The following is a 17,363-nucleotide window of genomic DNA, read 5'->3' on the forward strand; positions in this document are numbered from 1 at the left end:
TAACTGTTGTTGTTGAGAAATATAAAGCAGAATGAACAGAATGATTGAATAAATAAATAAATAGAAAATACTTAAGCACTTTAAGATATGAAATAATCACATTTACAAGCAGACACATGCAGGTCAAAAATAAATGAGTAAATACAATATTTGCAGGCAAAAGTGTAATAATTTTTTTTGTAAATCATTTCACTTATTTATAAGAAGCGGAATTACAGAATATTGTACATAATAAAGCTAGTTAAAGTATATATCATTATTGTACATATTATCATTATCATTATTATCATTATTTTCGGACATACGTTTTTAATAGAGGAGATTGTTTTGACGTCATTACGTCATGGTCAGCTGACCGATGAGGAAGTAAACAACTCTAACGTTAACGGACAGCACGACTCTCGGTGGTGAAGTTAGCCGCTGCTCTAGTTGGATGTAGCTGACATTACAGCCACATTTGTCATTATTTGCCGCCTGGGTTCGCTTGTTGGACCGTTTTCAGACAGTTTGTTTCTCGCTGGTGAGAAATATTTGGTATTTGACACGAAATATAAAGTTGCTTCTTGACTCAGACGCACCGTTAGCTCGAGCCTTAGCTAAAGCATCTCTTCGCCCTGTTGCTTTTTAAAAAATACTGTTTTAGCCCAGCTTTGATAATGAGGTGAGCACAGATTTAAGAGCAAATACAAGGACAACTGTGTGACCTTTTGAGCCGTCTGTAAACTCTAATGTTACACTTTAAGCTACAGATAATAAATAATAAGCAAACTTAGTTGACTGTGCATGTTGTAAGACTGGCAGCGGCAAAAGTATGCCCTAAAAGCAAGATAGAAAGCAGCATAACGTGTAAAATCAGTTCATATAAAATACTTCATTGTAAAAACAAACAGCATTACAACTTCTAAGATCAGTTCTATTAAAAACTAAAATATTCAGACCAGTGAGAGCAATCAAAAGCAAGCAAAAATGTATACTTTTAGGTTTCTTTAAAAATTCAGTGGAGACAGAACAATTGATTGGTATGATCTCTCTTTCCCACTTGTCTCTAATGTTTTAATTTAATTCTCAACATTAAAGTCCAACAGATTGCCAGGAACCGATCATTAGGTCTGATAATTAGTTTGTTTATCCTGCACAACAGGAATAGTGGAAGATAATCCATTCGGCTGTTGCTTCACAAAGTCCTGACAGAAAGACCAGGCAGACTAAACCGAGGAGGACTGGAATCATGACTTGAAATGTGTATTTCAGAACATTCTTTGGACTTGGATTTGTCCCAAACGACTTATGAACAGCTCTTGTTCAAAGATCAGGACTACAATTAGAGGAAGAATACTTTGCTTTTTCAGGTTCACGACTTGAATAAAATATTTCTGGCTGGTGTTTTTGTGACAAAAGAGGATAGTTTTGCTTCTGAATAGTGGGTCTTATATGTAGCATCAGTGTGTGATTTGTACATGTACAGTAGCTGAACCTGTATTGTCCATATTGTCAGCAGCTGGTTTTCCCAAAAGCATCTTTAGATTAACCAGATTTTTTCTTCCGATGTAGATAAAAGAAGCACCAACAGCATTACAGGTGATTTTTTTTGTATGTTTTAGCCCATTTATTTTTGCTCTTTTTCAAATTTAAGATTCACTTTGCAAAATTAAACAGCTCCAAAGACTTCGTATGTTCTGATAAGTGGTAAAGAGTGACCCCAGAGATCGCTGCATTTCCTGGTTTCCAAACACAGTATCCTGAATTTTACCCATAAATCATTGTGTTTGTGGGCTTGAAGAAAAAAATAGTACTCATAAAACTCTGGGATTGGTGGTAAATTCTTGTGGGCTTGGATTAATTTACAACTTTCTGGCCAACAAAACCATTGAAACATTGATTATCTAAAAATGACTCTGGGAAACCAGCTCACATAATAGGGCTACTCTCAATTAATTGGTAGTTTTATCTGTTAAATTCTAGTTTCAGTTCTACAATCGTATTTTAATCAGCATTATTATGATTTAGCTTTTACTTTAAGGCCCTGTGAATGAACAGTAACTGAGGGGTGATTAAGAGAATATTGGAGTCTTAGTTAACCTGCTGCTGGGTTCAGGGTATTTGGATTTCTGTAAATCATTTTTCATTTGTATATTAATTTTATTTTTCCATCTATGTGTCATTTAGGACCGGCTCTCCACATGGCATCTCTAGTCTGCACTTTGCAACACCATCAAGACGATGTCAACTGGTGTGCCTTCTCAGGACAGCTGTTAGCCACATGTTCGGGCGACAAAACGCTCAGGATTTACAATGCCGACAACTTCTCAGAGCTGCCTTTCTCGCCGCTGTCAGGACACGGCTACAGCATCCACTGCTGCTGCTTCAGTTCCTGCGGACAGTTCCTCACCTCGTGCTCCACGGATGCGACCACGGTGGTCTGGTCCATGGTCACGGGCGAGATCGAGGCCGTCCTGGAGCATCCCGGTCGCAGCCCCGTCAGGATCTGTGCACTCTCTCCTGACTCTGTCCACCTGGTTTCTGGTGCATCTGACGGCACTTTGGCTCTCTGGGATTTCCCTTCCAAACAGCTGCGCAGGTAAAGCTGTGGATTACATCACACTAAAGCTGATTCGTGGAATATTTAATCAAGAGATAAAGTTAGAGAAAGGTATTTTTTAAGTGAGAAAATAACTGGCAGATTAACTGAAGAACTACTGGTTAAAAGGCTTAGTATCTATGTAGTCTTCTGCACAAACATGTTTGAATTTTGTTGAGTTTCAGTTTCTTCACTGTTGGTATGAAAAAACAGGTAATTTGAAGACATTTCCTTGGATCTGAAGAAATTTTGGTGTGCATTTTTCACTCTTTTTGACATTTTATAGACTAATTAATCCATTGAATAAATGAGAAACTGAGCTTCATGTTATCTATCACTCAATTTATATTATAGTAGGAACATGCTGAAATATCAGTCCAACCAGTTCTCCTTACACGATTGTTTGCAGTTGCATGACATAATATTTGCACTGTCCTGTCAGCATCTAGTTTCAGGGTCAATATATAATTGCAGGACTTTTTGTAATATAGCTGACAGGTATCATAGTCAACATTTTTGCTGTTTTCAGGCCTAAAATCAACATGGTTGCCTATAACTAAACACCACATAGCATTTTTACAGAAAGATTCTTCTAAATATTATATATACAATTGAGGAAAATTGAAATTGAAAGTTATAAAGATATTGTAGTAAACCTGTTGACATGCCATAAATCCACACTACTTTATATTAAATAACTCAGAAAGCCTTGGAGTCTTGCCAGTCTTTTCTTTAGGAGGAAATGACATCATGTGGAGCAGGTCATGTGATCTGGAATTAACACACTTCCTTGACAGATGTTTTTGCAATGAGTAACTTAGTTGAAAGTGATTTCTCAGACACAGATACAATTTGTTATTTTCCATATAAAATGTGATATATTGCCAAAAAAAAAAATCTGTCATGATTATCTCAACTTGATAAAAAGAACACAATCAAAATTATTTTTGAATAAGCTCATTTTATTGTTGTTTAGCTAATTAGAAGGTGGTTGTTATTAAATTGTGATGGTTATTTAATTGACATTTTAGTGATATCCAGCCATTTTTTTATTAACAAGTGATTGTTTCCATAATAAATAATTATGGAATTTGTAAAGACAATGATCAACATGATTAACTTTTAATAAAAAAGTATGCAAGATGGACTTCAAAAATCCCTCAATTATATATGGACCCTTCATGTTTTATTATACTTGAACAATCACAGTAAAGCTGATCTAAACTGAGTTGTTCACGCAGCTGCTGTGGGTTGTGTCTTTGAAGGACGGGGGCAGTGAGTGACACCACCATGGTAGCCTGCTCCTTCAGCCCCTGCAGTCAGGTGTTCATGACCGGCTCCACCTACGGAGACCTGCGTCTCTGGGACCTTAACATGAACCAGCTCCATGCAGAGAAGAACGCCCACGACCTGGGGGTCTCCTGCTGCACCTTCGCTCCTGCCATCCTCAGCGGTGAGACCCCATTACTGTGCATTTGTCAACTTTTCTGTAGCACACAGCTTAGTCAGGTGTTTCTGGCAGCATCTTAGAGCAGGAATACAATTAAAATGAGATATTTGTCAAATCTGGATGTTAGTTTTACAGCTGGATAATGAATTTTATTATCAAATATGAAAGTTACAGTAAATATAGGAAACATTATTACAAAATGACCAGACATTTACTAGAAATTAAATTAGTCTGAATGAAATGCATTTATTAAACTATAATTAAAAATAGTATATATATATATATATATATATATATATATATATATATATATATATATATATATATATATATATATATATATATATATATATATATATAAAAAAATAATATTTTAAAGTATGCTTTAAAAAAAAACAAAAAACTCTTAACCTGTAGGACATAATTATCAAAATTAAAATAGAAAAATGCCTGAAACATTTTACTGAGCAGTTCATTTTAATATCAAAACTTTAAGTTACGGTAAATACGAGATATGTTATTACATTTTGGCCATTAATTTATTGGAAATTGAATTAGTCTGAATAAAATGCAAATAATTAATTATAATGAAAAAATAGTCAACTCTACTGGTGCACTATATTAACTGTAATTTACTAATATAATAATTATTCGAGGCATGTTTTTAAACTTCTTTGAGCTGTAGGTTATAATAATCAAAATTGGAATAAAAAAATGCTTGTAACATTTTACTGTTTTTATTGAATTTTGGCCAGTAATTTACTGGAAATTAAATTTGTTTGAATAAAATGCAAGTATTAAGCTAATTGTACTAATATACTGTTTTAATTATAATTCACTATTATTTTGAGACATTTTTAAAATTTAAGAAATGCTTTAAACATTTTATTTTAAGTGATTGTAGAATATATAACATTTTCACTTTAAATTATGAGAAATGTCAAACTTTATCATGATCTTCTAGTTGTTCTGAATACATTAGTAGAGCTACAGCCGGTTGGCAGCTTAAACTGATCAGCCACAAATTCCAAACCACTGTCAGCTGAAGTGAATCACATTAATCATCCCAGATGCAGCGTTCTGCTGGGAAACCTTGTGTCTTGGCATTCATGTGGATGTTACTTTGACACTCACAACCCACCAAACCAAATGGCAAACAGCCCGAGGCGTTGACCTGGCCTTCATACTCCCCAGATCTCAACCTGATTGAGCATCCGTGGGATGTACTGGAACAGACCTGATCTATTGAGGCCCCAGACTGCAGCTCAGAGATCCACTGCCAGACACAACTAGACACCCCCAGAGTTCCTGTGTCTACAGCCTGTCTATTACGCAGGTAGTTTTAATGCTGGGGCTTAACAGTGTATGATTTTCAGCTTTTAATTTGAAGGTATTTCCAAACAAATCAGGTGATGATGGCTTTCTTCACTGACAGTGACGGCTCTTTGGACTTCATATTGAGAGCTGACCTCACCAGAGTCCAAACACAAATACCACACTTTAAATAAACTCTATAATAGCAACAATAATAATAACTTTATTTATGTAGCACCCTTAAGTACAGCGTTCACAAAGTGCTTTGACAGTTAAAACATGCAACACAATCAGTCAAGATAAAGGAGATGAGTCAGAGCAGTCAATAAAAATAAATAGTAAAAATGATCATAAATTAAATGAATACTTAGCTAGGTTAGCAATCACAACAAACAAAGGAACTAGCCAGTTTTAAAAATTAGAAAATAAGATTGAGGGTTAAAGGTAGAAATTTAAAATAAAAAAGTCAGAATTTAAAAACTAGAGAGACGACATCACACCAAGGAACCATGCAACTAAAAGAAAATAAAACAAGAGAGAACATCTAAAATAAACAGGACATAAACTAAACAAACTCTAGGTCTTTCATCTGTGCCTTGTAAATGAAATAATGAGGGAATAACACATCTGGCCATGGAACAGCTGAGCAGCCAATTTGTCCAGTTAGTTTTGGTCCCTCACAGAGGTGGAGGGCAAATATTAAATGTGTTGTAATAGATATCAGCTGGAATTTACATGGAAGGTGTAGCCAGTCACATTCATGAACCAATATGCCTGTCATCCCTCATAGAAGATTACAGCAGTAGCATGACAGCAATGTTATCATTAGTGTTGTTCAATGACAGGTAGCTGGACCACGACTGCTGCTCTGCGTGGAGTTTAAACCGTGAAATCTACCTGTTGAATAAAGGCTCACGGGTTTTTGTGAAAGACTGAGAACAGCCTGGGTGCGTTTGTTTTGTTTTAGGTGGTCAAGTGGTACAGTTTCGTCTGGCATCCTGTGGACAAGACAGTCACCTGAAGATATGGGCCATCAACAAGTTCAGCTCTGGAGGTAAACCTAGCATGTTCTTAGATCTCTCTCCGTCTTATATATGATCCTACATTCTGTCATTTTTACTAGCTCATATGAAGATCAGCTATGATTGTAAACCAGCCTCATGTCAGCTGTTCCTGTGTTGCAGACTTCATGTATACTTAACAGCTGTCAAAGTGCCACTGTGTCAGGCAGAATTTGACTATTATATTGCGGTTGATATGCAGTGTAGCGTAATCTGTGTTTAACCAGACTCACAGCTCTGTGTTGGACAAACTTCACTCTTCACGTACTTTGATGTAGACTACAGACAAGTCTGAGGCTGAATATTGATGTATGCAGTTTCCTCAGAGGCACAGTGCTTTATTTGTAATAAATCAGCATCAAGACAAACCACTGATGCTGCCAGATAAACACAATTTAAGTAATCCATAGTCGCAGCTGTGAAAGCTCTGTTTTCTGTTTTTCATGCTATTAAGTGCTTGTATTTGTGCACAAACGTAACGATTAAATGTTCTTACTTTGCTTAATTCAACCTTATTGTTTTTTTTCTTTAAACTGTCTAATTTGAGAAACATTTGTCCACTTTTTTTTTGAGGATTTTAATCAGTGTGACTGACAAGAGGGTGCAACCTACATCCTGAAACACTCCGACCTGCTGTATGTGTTGCTGGTGATAATATTTGACTGTTCTGTGTCTATAACTGCTGCTGTTGTTCTCTCATGCAGCCTACAGGATGCAGCTCCTGCACACATTATCTGACCACTCGGCTCCGGTTCTCTCCTGTGCGTACTCCTCAGACGGGCAGCTGCTTGTGTCTGGGTACGATTTCAAGTTTTAAAAAAGCTTAATACGACAATCTGAAAGCTGAGTGGTCTGGGTGAATATCACATTTACACAAATACCTTCAACTAAATGAGTCCTCGGTTCGATTCCCTGCTCAGAGCTGCGCTGCACATCATTCACCTGCTCTCTTTCCCCACATGTCCTGTCTCTCTCAACCGTTACTATTTTATAAAGATGAAAATGCCAAAAGTATAATCTTTAAACAGAAAAACAAAGAAAGCATACTAGTGATTTTGCATATTTTAGCTTCCACCTGACATTTCCGAAGCATACCTTAGGCTTTTACATTGATTTTCTGCTTCACAGGTAGCCATTGTCTGCCGTCTATGCCATTTTATAAAAAAATCAACTTGTACAGACTTGAAATTTGCTTGAAATAGATCATCAATCCCACTGACAATTTATTCTCCTTTTGCCTTTTGTGTGCGATTGCACGGCAATATGGAGTTTTTGGGGAGTGAAATTGTGACCACAGCAGTTGGATAAATGAACAGATTGCTGAAAATAAAACGCCTCTGGATCAAGTGAGCAGCCATAAAAGTTATACAACATTTTTATTTGGCATGGCTAACTGTGTGTTCCTTTAACTGACTTGTTTAAAAGATTTCTAACCATCCTCATTCCACTCAAACACTAAATCTGCATTTTACATCATTCTCTTGATCTTAAATAGATCGGTCTCCTTGTCTTGATCTATTGAGTATCAAGAGATTGATATGAAATATAGATTATTTGTTTGCCTGGATGTTTAAGTAGGCCACCCTCTGCACAAATATAACAGTGCAGTATTGCAGTTTCACCACTTGGGGGCGACATGGGTTATTTATTCCTCAGCGAGTGAATGTGGATTTGAACACACTGTACTGTATCACAGAGCTGGGTCACTAAATCATTGCTTGCACAGACTGTACATAATTAAATGTTTTATTTCCTTTAGGTCTGTGGACAAAACTGTGATAATCTATGATGCTGTAAGTACCTCATCGTCATTTTTTCTTGATTTACTGAACTGTATTACACTTTGCCTGAGTTTGTTCATTCAATACAAAGAGCTCACATTGTGTTTTTGTGTTACACTTTGTCTGCAGAAAAATGCGGTTTTGCTTTACACCCTGAGCCAGCACGAGAGGTAAATATTCAGTTGTGCTTAAGCGCTGAAATTTTGTTACTGCCTGTTCTCACTGATTGTAAGCATGACTTTAAGAACATTAGTTTCTCTTAACTTGCCAGGCAGAATATTTTGTGAGCTGTTAGTGGTTATTTGAGGTCATATTATATCACTTAATGCCTTTTTACATATTTGTATCTTGTGTTACGTTTCACCCCCTCTTGTCTCAGACGAGCTAAAGGAACCAAGGTTTTTTATGGGTGAAACTAACAAAAACTGCACAAACAGAAAACGGGGATCTGTGGTCTGAAAGAGGATAGTGTTAAATACCACTATCCCCCACTAAACCTACCAAAGGTGGTAGAACAAACAAAAACTAAGACCCCTTAAAAGTAAAACATTCCCCAAAACAAAGGCAAGGAAGTGCTGGGTTCTGTGCACCGACACGACACAAAGATGCTCAGGTTTCCAGAAGACTGATGGTGTCGAACCTTCCAGGTCACCTTCCTACAACCAACCCAGCAGTTGGGTGATGCCTCCTTATATCTCCTCCCAGCTGATTGGCAACAGCACACAGCCGAGCTCAACCTCACAGGTGCTGCAGATTGATCCTGATCTGAGAGCCAGGCTGGGAACTTTCCAAGTCCATAACACTTGGCCATACAGTTGTATTGACATGCAGTGGTTTAAAAGAACAAGAAGTCATATTTTAATGTGTCACAGTCACAGGAGATCCTCAAGAAATTTATTTTGTCAGAATTAGTTTTTCTGTTAAAACACTGAAAATGACTAATAGTCTCGATGTCATTGTAAACAGAAGTATTCTGACATGTTTATAATGCAAAGATATACTTCATTTTGCCTACTCTTGTTTATACTCCATTGCTTTTTGCAGAATTCCTGAAAGAAGTCTTTCACACAACTTCTCTGGCATCTGGTTGAAGCTTTTCCATTAACAAACACATTCAATCTTTAAATGACCATATTTTTGTGACTAACTCAGGTGTTTGTGGCATATTTTGCAAGTATTTTACTTACTGGACATGATAAATAAGACATCAAACTGAGATTTACAGACTTTTTTTTTTAGTTACTGATACCATCACTTACATAAGACGTGGAGTAAATTTAAATGATTGATTTTGTTTGACTGTGGTCCCCAAAAGTGATTTTTGCATTTTTTTTAGAAAAAGGTAGGACCACTCTCACTACATCTCTCCCCCCCACGCATACAAACATGCATAAAAGCCACAGATGAATGATCACACTTGCGAGCTATTTATACGTCCATCCAGCCACCTGTGTTTGAAAGGCAGCAATCTCCTTTCAGTGGGCAAATCAAAGTCACTTTGGAAAATCCCGAACTGAAGTGGAAGCAAACGAGGCGAGTTGAGGAAAAGTGGGTAAACGGTGAAAAAGTAAATCGCTTCTTTCCCCCCTCTTTCTTTTAAACACTTGACAAAATGCCTCCAGGAAACTCATTTGACTTTAGACAAACTGTTAACGTAACACTGAATGTCTTGATGTCGGATTAGCGCGTGCCTTTCTCTCAATTCTTCTCGTTGTTAGAAGCATTGTGGGAAACCAACTGGCTTTTGTGGATCAACATTTCTCAGCAATCCAGCTTAGGTTTTAGAGAGATTGTCCTCATTAACGTTGCCTTGACTTTCTTGAATCAACTGAAAATTTGATCTTAATCCTTATTTAGATCTTAGTGCAGCCTTTGACGTGGTAAGCCATCGCTGAATTGGCCCTCTGATGGAGACATTTCCATCACTGCTACTTATTTAGGTCTGGTATCGAGCCACGATGCCCACCTTTTAACCCTGTACGAGCTGAAGTGCAGCCTCAGATCTTAGTGCGGGGCGTTTACAGCTGCTTAGAATGACAAAAATCTGGGACTTTTAGCTTCAGATTCTGCTTCACAACCACTCACAGAATCACAGTTATTCAAAGTTGCTTCTTGCAAGTTACTTTCACAGATTTGGTGTTATGTGCTTTTTTTTTTTTTTTTTTTAAATAAAAGAGGTCTTAAATTTTTTCCACCTCTAATACATTTCGAACGATTGATTAAGCTACTTTGAAAAATGTCCTTTTCAGTCATTTTTTTGTGTTATTATACAGAGAAAATGACATCTCATTGTTAAGAGAAACGGCATTCAGTCGATTGTCCTCTCCTGCAGGTACGTGACAGCATGTTCCTTCTCTCCAACGTCACCGCTAATTGCTACAGGATCTATGGATAAGACTGTAAACATCTGGAAGCTGGAGGACGGATGCAGAGAGAACGGTGGGCACAAGCACATGTGTCACTCCAAATGAGTAACATCTATATTATGATGATTAATTACATGTAATTGCTGTAATCTATTTTGGTGTCTGCCTCCTTCGATGCACCTTGTGTTCAACGGAAAGGCGGGAAGTCGCTCCCTGGTTTGTTTCTTTTTATCTTCTTTATCTTAAATCTTATCATAGATATTCATCAACAGCAAATAGGACTCAGCAGTCACAATCCAGGTTTTATTGATTATGTCTTCACTCTGTTTGCCAGCTCTGTAAATCAGAAAATCTTGGCACTGCTTCATGCATGCGCTCTTTGGAATACGGCTGTTGTGTTGAGGTGTCATGTGTTAAACTAGCTTCATCTTGTGGTGAAGGACACAGGTGTTGTGTACAAGAGTGCTCTCTTTTCTTTAATTACTCTTCAGCCTCAAGTTTGCTTAAAGACGACATCGCATTATCCCTTGTTTACACTCACTTTTTTGTGTTTGTTTCAGTGGAATCTGCTCAGACATCAAGAGAAGGTAGGAAGAAAGAAAATATGCCTGTCTGCTTTGTGCATTACGCTGGAGTGTCTTTAAAAGTAAAAATCAGTAAATGACACAACTGGTGAAGTAAGTTTGTCATAAGTAGGAATCTGTTTACCAGCAGGTGCCAAAAACTGGTGTTTCTGTCTGGAAAGCATGTTGTGTGAATGAATACGTTGATGAAACCTCCAGACATTTTATTTCTATCACTATGCAAGCCGTGGCCTCCTGATCAATAATTAGTCAGCAGGATTCCAGGATCGTCTTGCACGGAGAATATCTGGCCATTTTTCAAAAGGTGCCGCGGCTGTCAAGGACTGACTGTCTCGCTTCGACTCTCCCTCTCAGGGAGAGCCTCGGCAGGCCGATCGAAGCTGCTGGTCAGTGATTGGTCGGAGGACGACGTGTCAGAGTGGTTGGCGGAGGAAGGCCTCGGGGGATTGGTGGGCAAATTCAAGGCCAACAACATAGATGGGACGGAGCTGCTCGGTCTCACCAAGGAAACGCTGGCGTCAGAGCTGCACATAGGTGAGGAAGACAAACATCACACACTGCTCGGCGAGTGCAACGCCACTTCTTCACTCCGTCTCCTCCGATCCTAAATGGAAGAAAATAAACCCAGTCTTATGGGTATTACGCGTCTGGTCTCTAGTGAGAATAAACGTGGACGTGTGTGGATTAGGATTTTTGTACCTATTTACATGGATAAAAGGCGGCACATTCAATTAAAGTAAGGGTGAAGGAATAAATGTTGATGGGGGCTTTACTCAGTAAGATTACATAATAATAGGCTGCACTGCAAAAGCACTCAGCAGTTCTGACTTTAATCTGGAGCTCTTCATCAGTTACATAACCCAATCCTCAAAACTGAATTTCCCATAAGGTATAAAGTGGATTTACACCTAATATCATTAAGCCGTCTTGGTTATTTCCAAGTCTGTCTGAACTTTTTTTTTTTTTCTTTTTTCGTTGGTCAGACTTTGGGCATGTTTGGGGCTTTTTCTGCATAAAGTGAAACCGTTCAGCTGAAGTAGGAGTGTTATGTTGTTGATGTCAGTCTACCAACTAGGCGAGTATTCGTCACGTAGTTGTCAGCAAATGTTTGTTGTATTGCCATGCCGTCATTTCCATCCCACAGTCGCTGTCAATCAGCCCTCAGTTTACACAGCCCCAGTGCTGTGACAGCTTGTGCTCACATTGTTCCGTTTTTAGCAACGCAGCACGAATCCCACCTTTTTAGCCGAACTAACTTGGAGAACAGTACTCTGTAGCAACGTGTTTTATCTACTGCTATGACAGACAGAGAATATTTTTCTAAGGTGGGAGTGAAATCAATAAGTGTGCTTTCCTTCTAAGGAGGCGGCATAATAAATAGAATATACCAGCAAGTTTTACAAGGACTCTACAAAGCATTTTGTGTTCAACTGTAGTTCGCTGCCTGTTTTATGAGAATCCTTTGTTTTTTTTTTTTAAACTTTCATTTCTCCGGGTTTCAAAGCAGCATCAAAATGCACTGGCATGCCATCTTCACATTTAGCTTTGAACTGAACAGACAGTGAGCAGACATGGTCATGCTCACTCTCACCCACGCTCACATTTGCCGTCCAAGAGTGACAAGTGCTAAACACAGGAATGACAAATGCTCAGAACCTTGATATTGATATTATTACACATGTTCAGCTGTCGTGAGCTCAGTTTGTTCCACTTGACTCTCCTGTATCTGTTTTTTTGAATAAAAGTACATGAAGTGTTGAATGTTCTGTATTTTCCTCTGGCACACTGACTGATTCTCTTGCCTTTTCTTATGTGTGTGTAGAGTCAGTAGGCCTCCGCTGTAAACTCCTGAGGAAAGTGGAGGAAATAAAGAATGATTCAGTGTGTTCAGGCATTCCCGATGAGTTCCTGTGTCCAATCACCAGAGAGCTGATGAGGGAACCGGTTACTGCTGCAGGTAGGCTCACATCTGAACATTTCCACGCCATACAATTTACATATTTGGGTAAAATTAAAAAATAAAAAGCAGGTTAGATTTGCTGTTTCTTCAGTGCCTGTATTTGTTTCGCTTCTCCCAATAGATGGCTACTCCTATGAAAGACAGGCTATTGAGAGCTGGATCAACACCAAGAACCGCTCCAGCCCCATGACCAACCTCCCCTTACTGACGACTCTGCTCACCCCTAACCACACCCTGAAGATGGCCATCGGCCGCTGGAAGACCAGCCGCTAGCGTCCCAAAGACCTCTGCTCCCAGCGTCTCACCCAATGTAAATAGAAAGAGGATACACATCATTTCAGGTTCAGGTGTGTTTGATTTTGTTCCATTTCATTTCAGGCGTCGGAGAGGGTTTCATGTCACTCACTTATAAAGCTGCATTAAGAAATTTTTAAACTCTTGGGAGCAGAGAGACAAACTTGCATAATCTTACATATTCTTCTGGCCAGCATATTGGTTATTTATCAGTTATCTGCTCACACACACAGCAGAGTGAGAAAAGAGCGATATGGTTGTCCCAGTTTTGGCCACTTCAAGTTTGCAGTCCAGTAGTTGCTTTGGTAGACTTTTAACTGAGTGAAATTGCAGGACTGAAAGGAGATAATGCCGTTGGATTCTCTCAGCACCGTGACTGCCTTTTCCTAAGTCCTTCTGGAGTTTTGCTAACACCTTTTCCCAACCTCGTGACGTTCTCCATCGAAGTTGAGGAAAAACGTTTAAGAAAAGACACATGATGTAACGTTTTCGACTATTTGATCGCTGCGCTGGTTTGGTTTGCTGCCTCCACAGGAAGGACTATAGATTAAATGTTCAACTTTCTCCAACAGTCAATCAATCAAGTGCTAGACAGAAAACATCCATAAAATACAAAATGTCGGCAACGCTGTAGGCTCATAGTGTAACAAATTAAAGTCTGAAATGCATGAATAAGTGTTTTATAACTTGGCCTTGTTCAGGTTTAACTTTTCTAATAATCACCTTGCCATTGCTTGTAGCAGAAGCTATGTAGTGATTTTTATTTATATAATTTTTATCAACAAAGAACCTTAAACTATGCGGTTTATCATTTTTTAAAAAGCAAGTTTTAGTACTAAACCAAAAAACTGTGAGCTGTAGAAGTCTGAGAACTACATAGAACAGATTTGGTGATTGATTTGCAGTTGGATGAGCAGCACTAACAACCACATCACATTACAGAGAATATACAGTGTCTTTAATTGAAATTTAAATACACTATTTGCACCATCTGTATGTAATCTTTATATGTGTGTGTTTTTTTATTTTTAGATCGCCCTTACACTGCAGAACCTTGCTCATTACAAACCCCACGGGAATAGCGCTTGGCTAAGGTAGTTTATGGTGTACTTCCCTATATGAACAAACATCCAGCTTATATTGAAGTGTATGACATTAATGAAGAGATTTTTTTGTAATATTCAGAAACTGCAGTGTCCACAGTTTTATACAAATAGTTTATTTTAATGACTTGCTTAAATAACTTGTGTTGTACCGTGAAAGGAAAAGACCTTTTACACTCCAAAGCAACATTTTAGGGGTTATACTGTGAAAGAAATAGATGTAGAAATGCAGTCCTCCATTAATATTTTATTATACCACAGTAATGTTGTGGCAACATTCTGTATACCATAGTATGAATCTGAAAAGGGGTATGTGACGACTATGGACATACAGCAATGTAGTAAGTCTCTTAAGTTGTTTTTTTTTATCCTACACTCTGTAAATGCTCTCTCTGTGTCCAAATAAATCAATAAACACTTCATAAGAACATGTTTCTCTGCTATGCAAAAATAAATAACATATACTGTGAATATTGAAGCGATCAATTCAGTGTTAGATTGTGACAAGAAGTTTCCAACAATGTCATGTATAGTGCCTCTTTTTTTTTTTTTTTATCAAATGTACCAAGAAAAAGAATCTCAAGTACACAAAGTAATTTCTTTTGAAGCCTGTAATGCTGACAGATAACCACTTACAGGGAAATATATAATCTGCAAATATAGTGTACACCATACAAATATAAATGTTTTTAAAAGACACTTGACAATAGAAATGGTCATATCCTGCAACTAATAGCGTGAGGTTTTGTATATTCGTGCACAAAGCTTTCTCTGACTTCTATGTTTGAGATAATAAATTAAAAGTTGAGACCATATACTACTTATTTTTTTTTAATCCCTACTTAAGGTATGTCTGGTTTTCTTGAATACACTAGTGTAGCTGTATACATGTAAGCAAAAGCATAGTAGCCTGAGTTGAACACTGGTTCTAGATTGTAAATGCAGTGCAGCAGCATAAAATCTACAAAACAGGCTCAGGGAAGGGAGCTGTTCTCACCACAGACTCCCTTGCTACCTTATGTGCCACATAGCTTGTTGAGAACAGCCTGTATCTGTGCTTTAATAAACTATCTTCACACGTTGGATTCTATAAATGAGCGTTTGGGTTTTATGGGAGCCATGTGCAGAGCCGGGTTGTCTCTCGTCAGGCTCGCCTGCCGGTGCCTCCCGTCGGGGAAGCGTAGCTGGGAGGACGTCGTGCCTCTGGCCTCTCGCTGGTGGAGCCGGTCTCCGAACTCGCGGCTCTGCTGCTGGCTGTTGGTCTGACTTGCAGAGAGCTGCTCCTGGAATGAAGCGCGTTTGAACTCATTGTTCAGCCCTTGAAACTCCATTACCGACATACTGAAGCTCTCCCCGACTCCTCCTCCTCCTCCTCCTCCTCCACTCTGCCCCTGTCGGCTCAGGCCGGTACTTTGCTGGCCCTGGACTCGCACTGCTTTGTCCATGACCCCCATGAAGGGCCGCGGCTTCAGCTCAGGCTTCGTCTTGAAGCTGCCGCTGCTCTTGATGGGGCACGGAGCGTCTGGTAGCTGCTGCCTGCCTCCATCTGACAGGTTCCCACTGGAGGCCTGACTGGAGCTGGAGCCCCTTGAGCCGGCTGTTCCTCCTCCGCCACCCTCCCTCCTGACCTCCATACCGGACCCCAGAGCCAGAGCCAGGCCGTCCAGAGCCACCGAGTGGGTGGAGAGTCTGTCAGAGCCCCTGGAGAAACTGGAGGAGCGTGGCTGGTACATCTGAAGAGGTCCAGGTGGGGAGGAGCTGTTGGGGGACATGGGGTGATAGTGCTCAGTGGGGCTGTGCCCAGAGTGTTCGTTGGCTGATCCCGGGCCGATGTCAATACCCATTACTGCCGCAGGCCTCAGGGAGGTGGACATGTGTCTACCTGGCAGAGGACTAGAGGGGCCACACAGAGAGAGAGGTCTGCCCCCAACTCTGCTCCCTGACTGGAGGGAGTGGCAGTGGTGATGAGTTCTGGTGCCCTGGTTCTGGGTCTGCTTGTGGATAGCAGGAACAGGCTCAGGCAGATCCACAAACACCTGGTTCTGTACATAGTCCTCTTGAGGGAAACAAGGCGACTGATCTCCTAAACCAAAGGCCACACCTCCGGGGAGAGTCCTGTTAGGAGCATATGGATTCAGGGGCCAGAAGTCTGGACTTTTCCCACACTGCAGGCTCACCTCGTCCCCCTCCTCCTTCTCCTCGTCCTTGTCTGCGTCGCCCTGCTCAGCTGGGATTTGCCTCTCGAGACTTCCCTGTGAAAAGACGTCCGCCTCTTCCTCCGTGGTTTGATGGTGGTGGGTGTGAGGGTCCCTGCCGTAACCCTGCGCTGTGTTGTTGCTGCTGGATAACTTCTGATGATGTTTGCATTCCTCCTCTACTCGTGCCAGCAGGCGCCGGATCTCCCGGTTGGACGGGCAGAGTCGTGCTGCTTCATGGAGGTCTGCCAGCGCTGCAGCAAACTGCCTGGGGAGGGCACAGAAGCGAACAAAGGAACTTTAAAAATACTTGATACACGATGGCATCCCAGCACATTGCTGGTTCTTGCAAGAACTACATCTCATTGAGCAAAATGCTTTCAGAGAACAGACTTAATTTAACCCTCCCATTGTCTTCATTTACGGGCACCACAAAATATTGTTTTCTTGTCTGAAAAAATCCCAAAATTCAGAAAAAAAATTCCCCAAATTTTTGAAAATTTGCAAAACCTCCAGGAAGAAAATTCTAATAATTCCTTAAAAGTTTCCCTTAAAAGTTTTATTTAAAAAAAAAAAAAAATCCTCCAAATTTGGCAAGAAAATTCTAGTAAATATTTTCAAAAAGTTAGTAAAAATCTTCCAAAAAAAATCCTAAAAATATCTGAAGTGATTCCATA

At 39.6% G+C, this 17,363-nt stretch overlaps 2 protein-coding genes across 5 annotated transcripts in view; one reads left to right on the forward strand and one right to left on the reverse strand.

Annotated features, from left to right (window-relative positions):
• Positions 1-360: 360 nt before the first annotated feature.
• wdsub1 (WD repeat, sterile alpha motif and U-box domain containing 1) lies at positions 361-14,919 on the forward strand. 4 transcript variants are annotated; one of them, XR_002745819.3, is made up of 14 exons: positions 361-520; positions 2,167-2,578; positions 3,844-4,031; positions 6,310-6,396; positions 7,108-7,201; positions 8,163-8,196; positions 8,314-8,354; positions 10,517-10,623; positions 10,749-10,766; positions 11,111-11,137; positions 11,489-11,668; positions 12,957-13,091; positions 13,216-13,441; positions 14,421-14,919. XR_002745819.3 is itself a non-coding variant. In XM_023264656.3 (13 exons), the coding sequence occupies exons 2-13, from the start codon at positions 2,181-2,183 to the stop codon at positions 13,365-13,367; spliced, it is 1,461 nt and encodes a 486-aa protein (XP_023120424.2). In that variant the 5' UTR covers positions 361-520; positions 2,167-2,180; the 3' UTR covers positions 13,368-14,919. The 4 variants fall into 4 exon arrangements, 3 of the variants coding, with proteins under 3 accessions (XP_023120424.2, XP_023120427.2, XP_054866583.1); XM_023264656.3 differs by having other exon boundaries at positions 13,216-14,919; XM_055010608.1 differs by lacking the exon at positions 361-520 and adding an exon at positions 1,556-1,578 and having other exon boundaries at positions 13,216-14,919.
• Positions 14,726-17,363, reverse strand: part of LOC111564834 (protein TANC1-like) — a 42,222-nt gene continuing 39,584 nt past the window's right edge. Inside the window, exon 29 of the mRNA XM_023264660.3 lies at positions 14,726-16,954. Within this exon, the coding sequence (XP_023120428.2) occupies positions 15,565-16,954 (1,390 nt within the window). The 3' untranslated portion in view covers positions 14,726-15,564. The remainder of the gene's footprint in view (positions 16,955-17,363) is intronic.

Source organism: Amphiprion ocellaris, chromosome 1, assembly GCF_022539595.1.
Source record: "Amphiprion ocellaris isolate individual 3 ecotype Okinawa chromosome 1, ASM2253959v1, whole genome shotgun sequence".
NCBI classification, from domain to species: Eukaryota; Metazoa; Chordata; class Actinopteri; family Pomacentridae; genus Amphiprion; species Amphiprion ocellaris.

Bases quoted from the DNA above. Each gene is read 5' to 3' on its own strand.
- wdsub1 (XM_023264656.3), top strand. From the start codon at position 2,181: ATGGCATCTCTAGTCTGCACTTTGCAACACCATCAAGACGATGTCAAC. The intron at 11,138-11,488 runs GTAGGAAGAAAG...TCTCCCTCTCAG, and splicing joins TGCTCAGACATCAAGAGAAG to GGAGAGCCTCGGCAGGCCGA. The intron at 11,669-12,956 runs GTGAGGAAGACA...ATGTGTGTGTAG, and splicing joins GGCGTCAGAGCTGCACATAG to AGTCAGTAGGCCTCCGCTGT.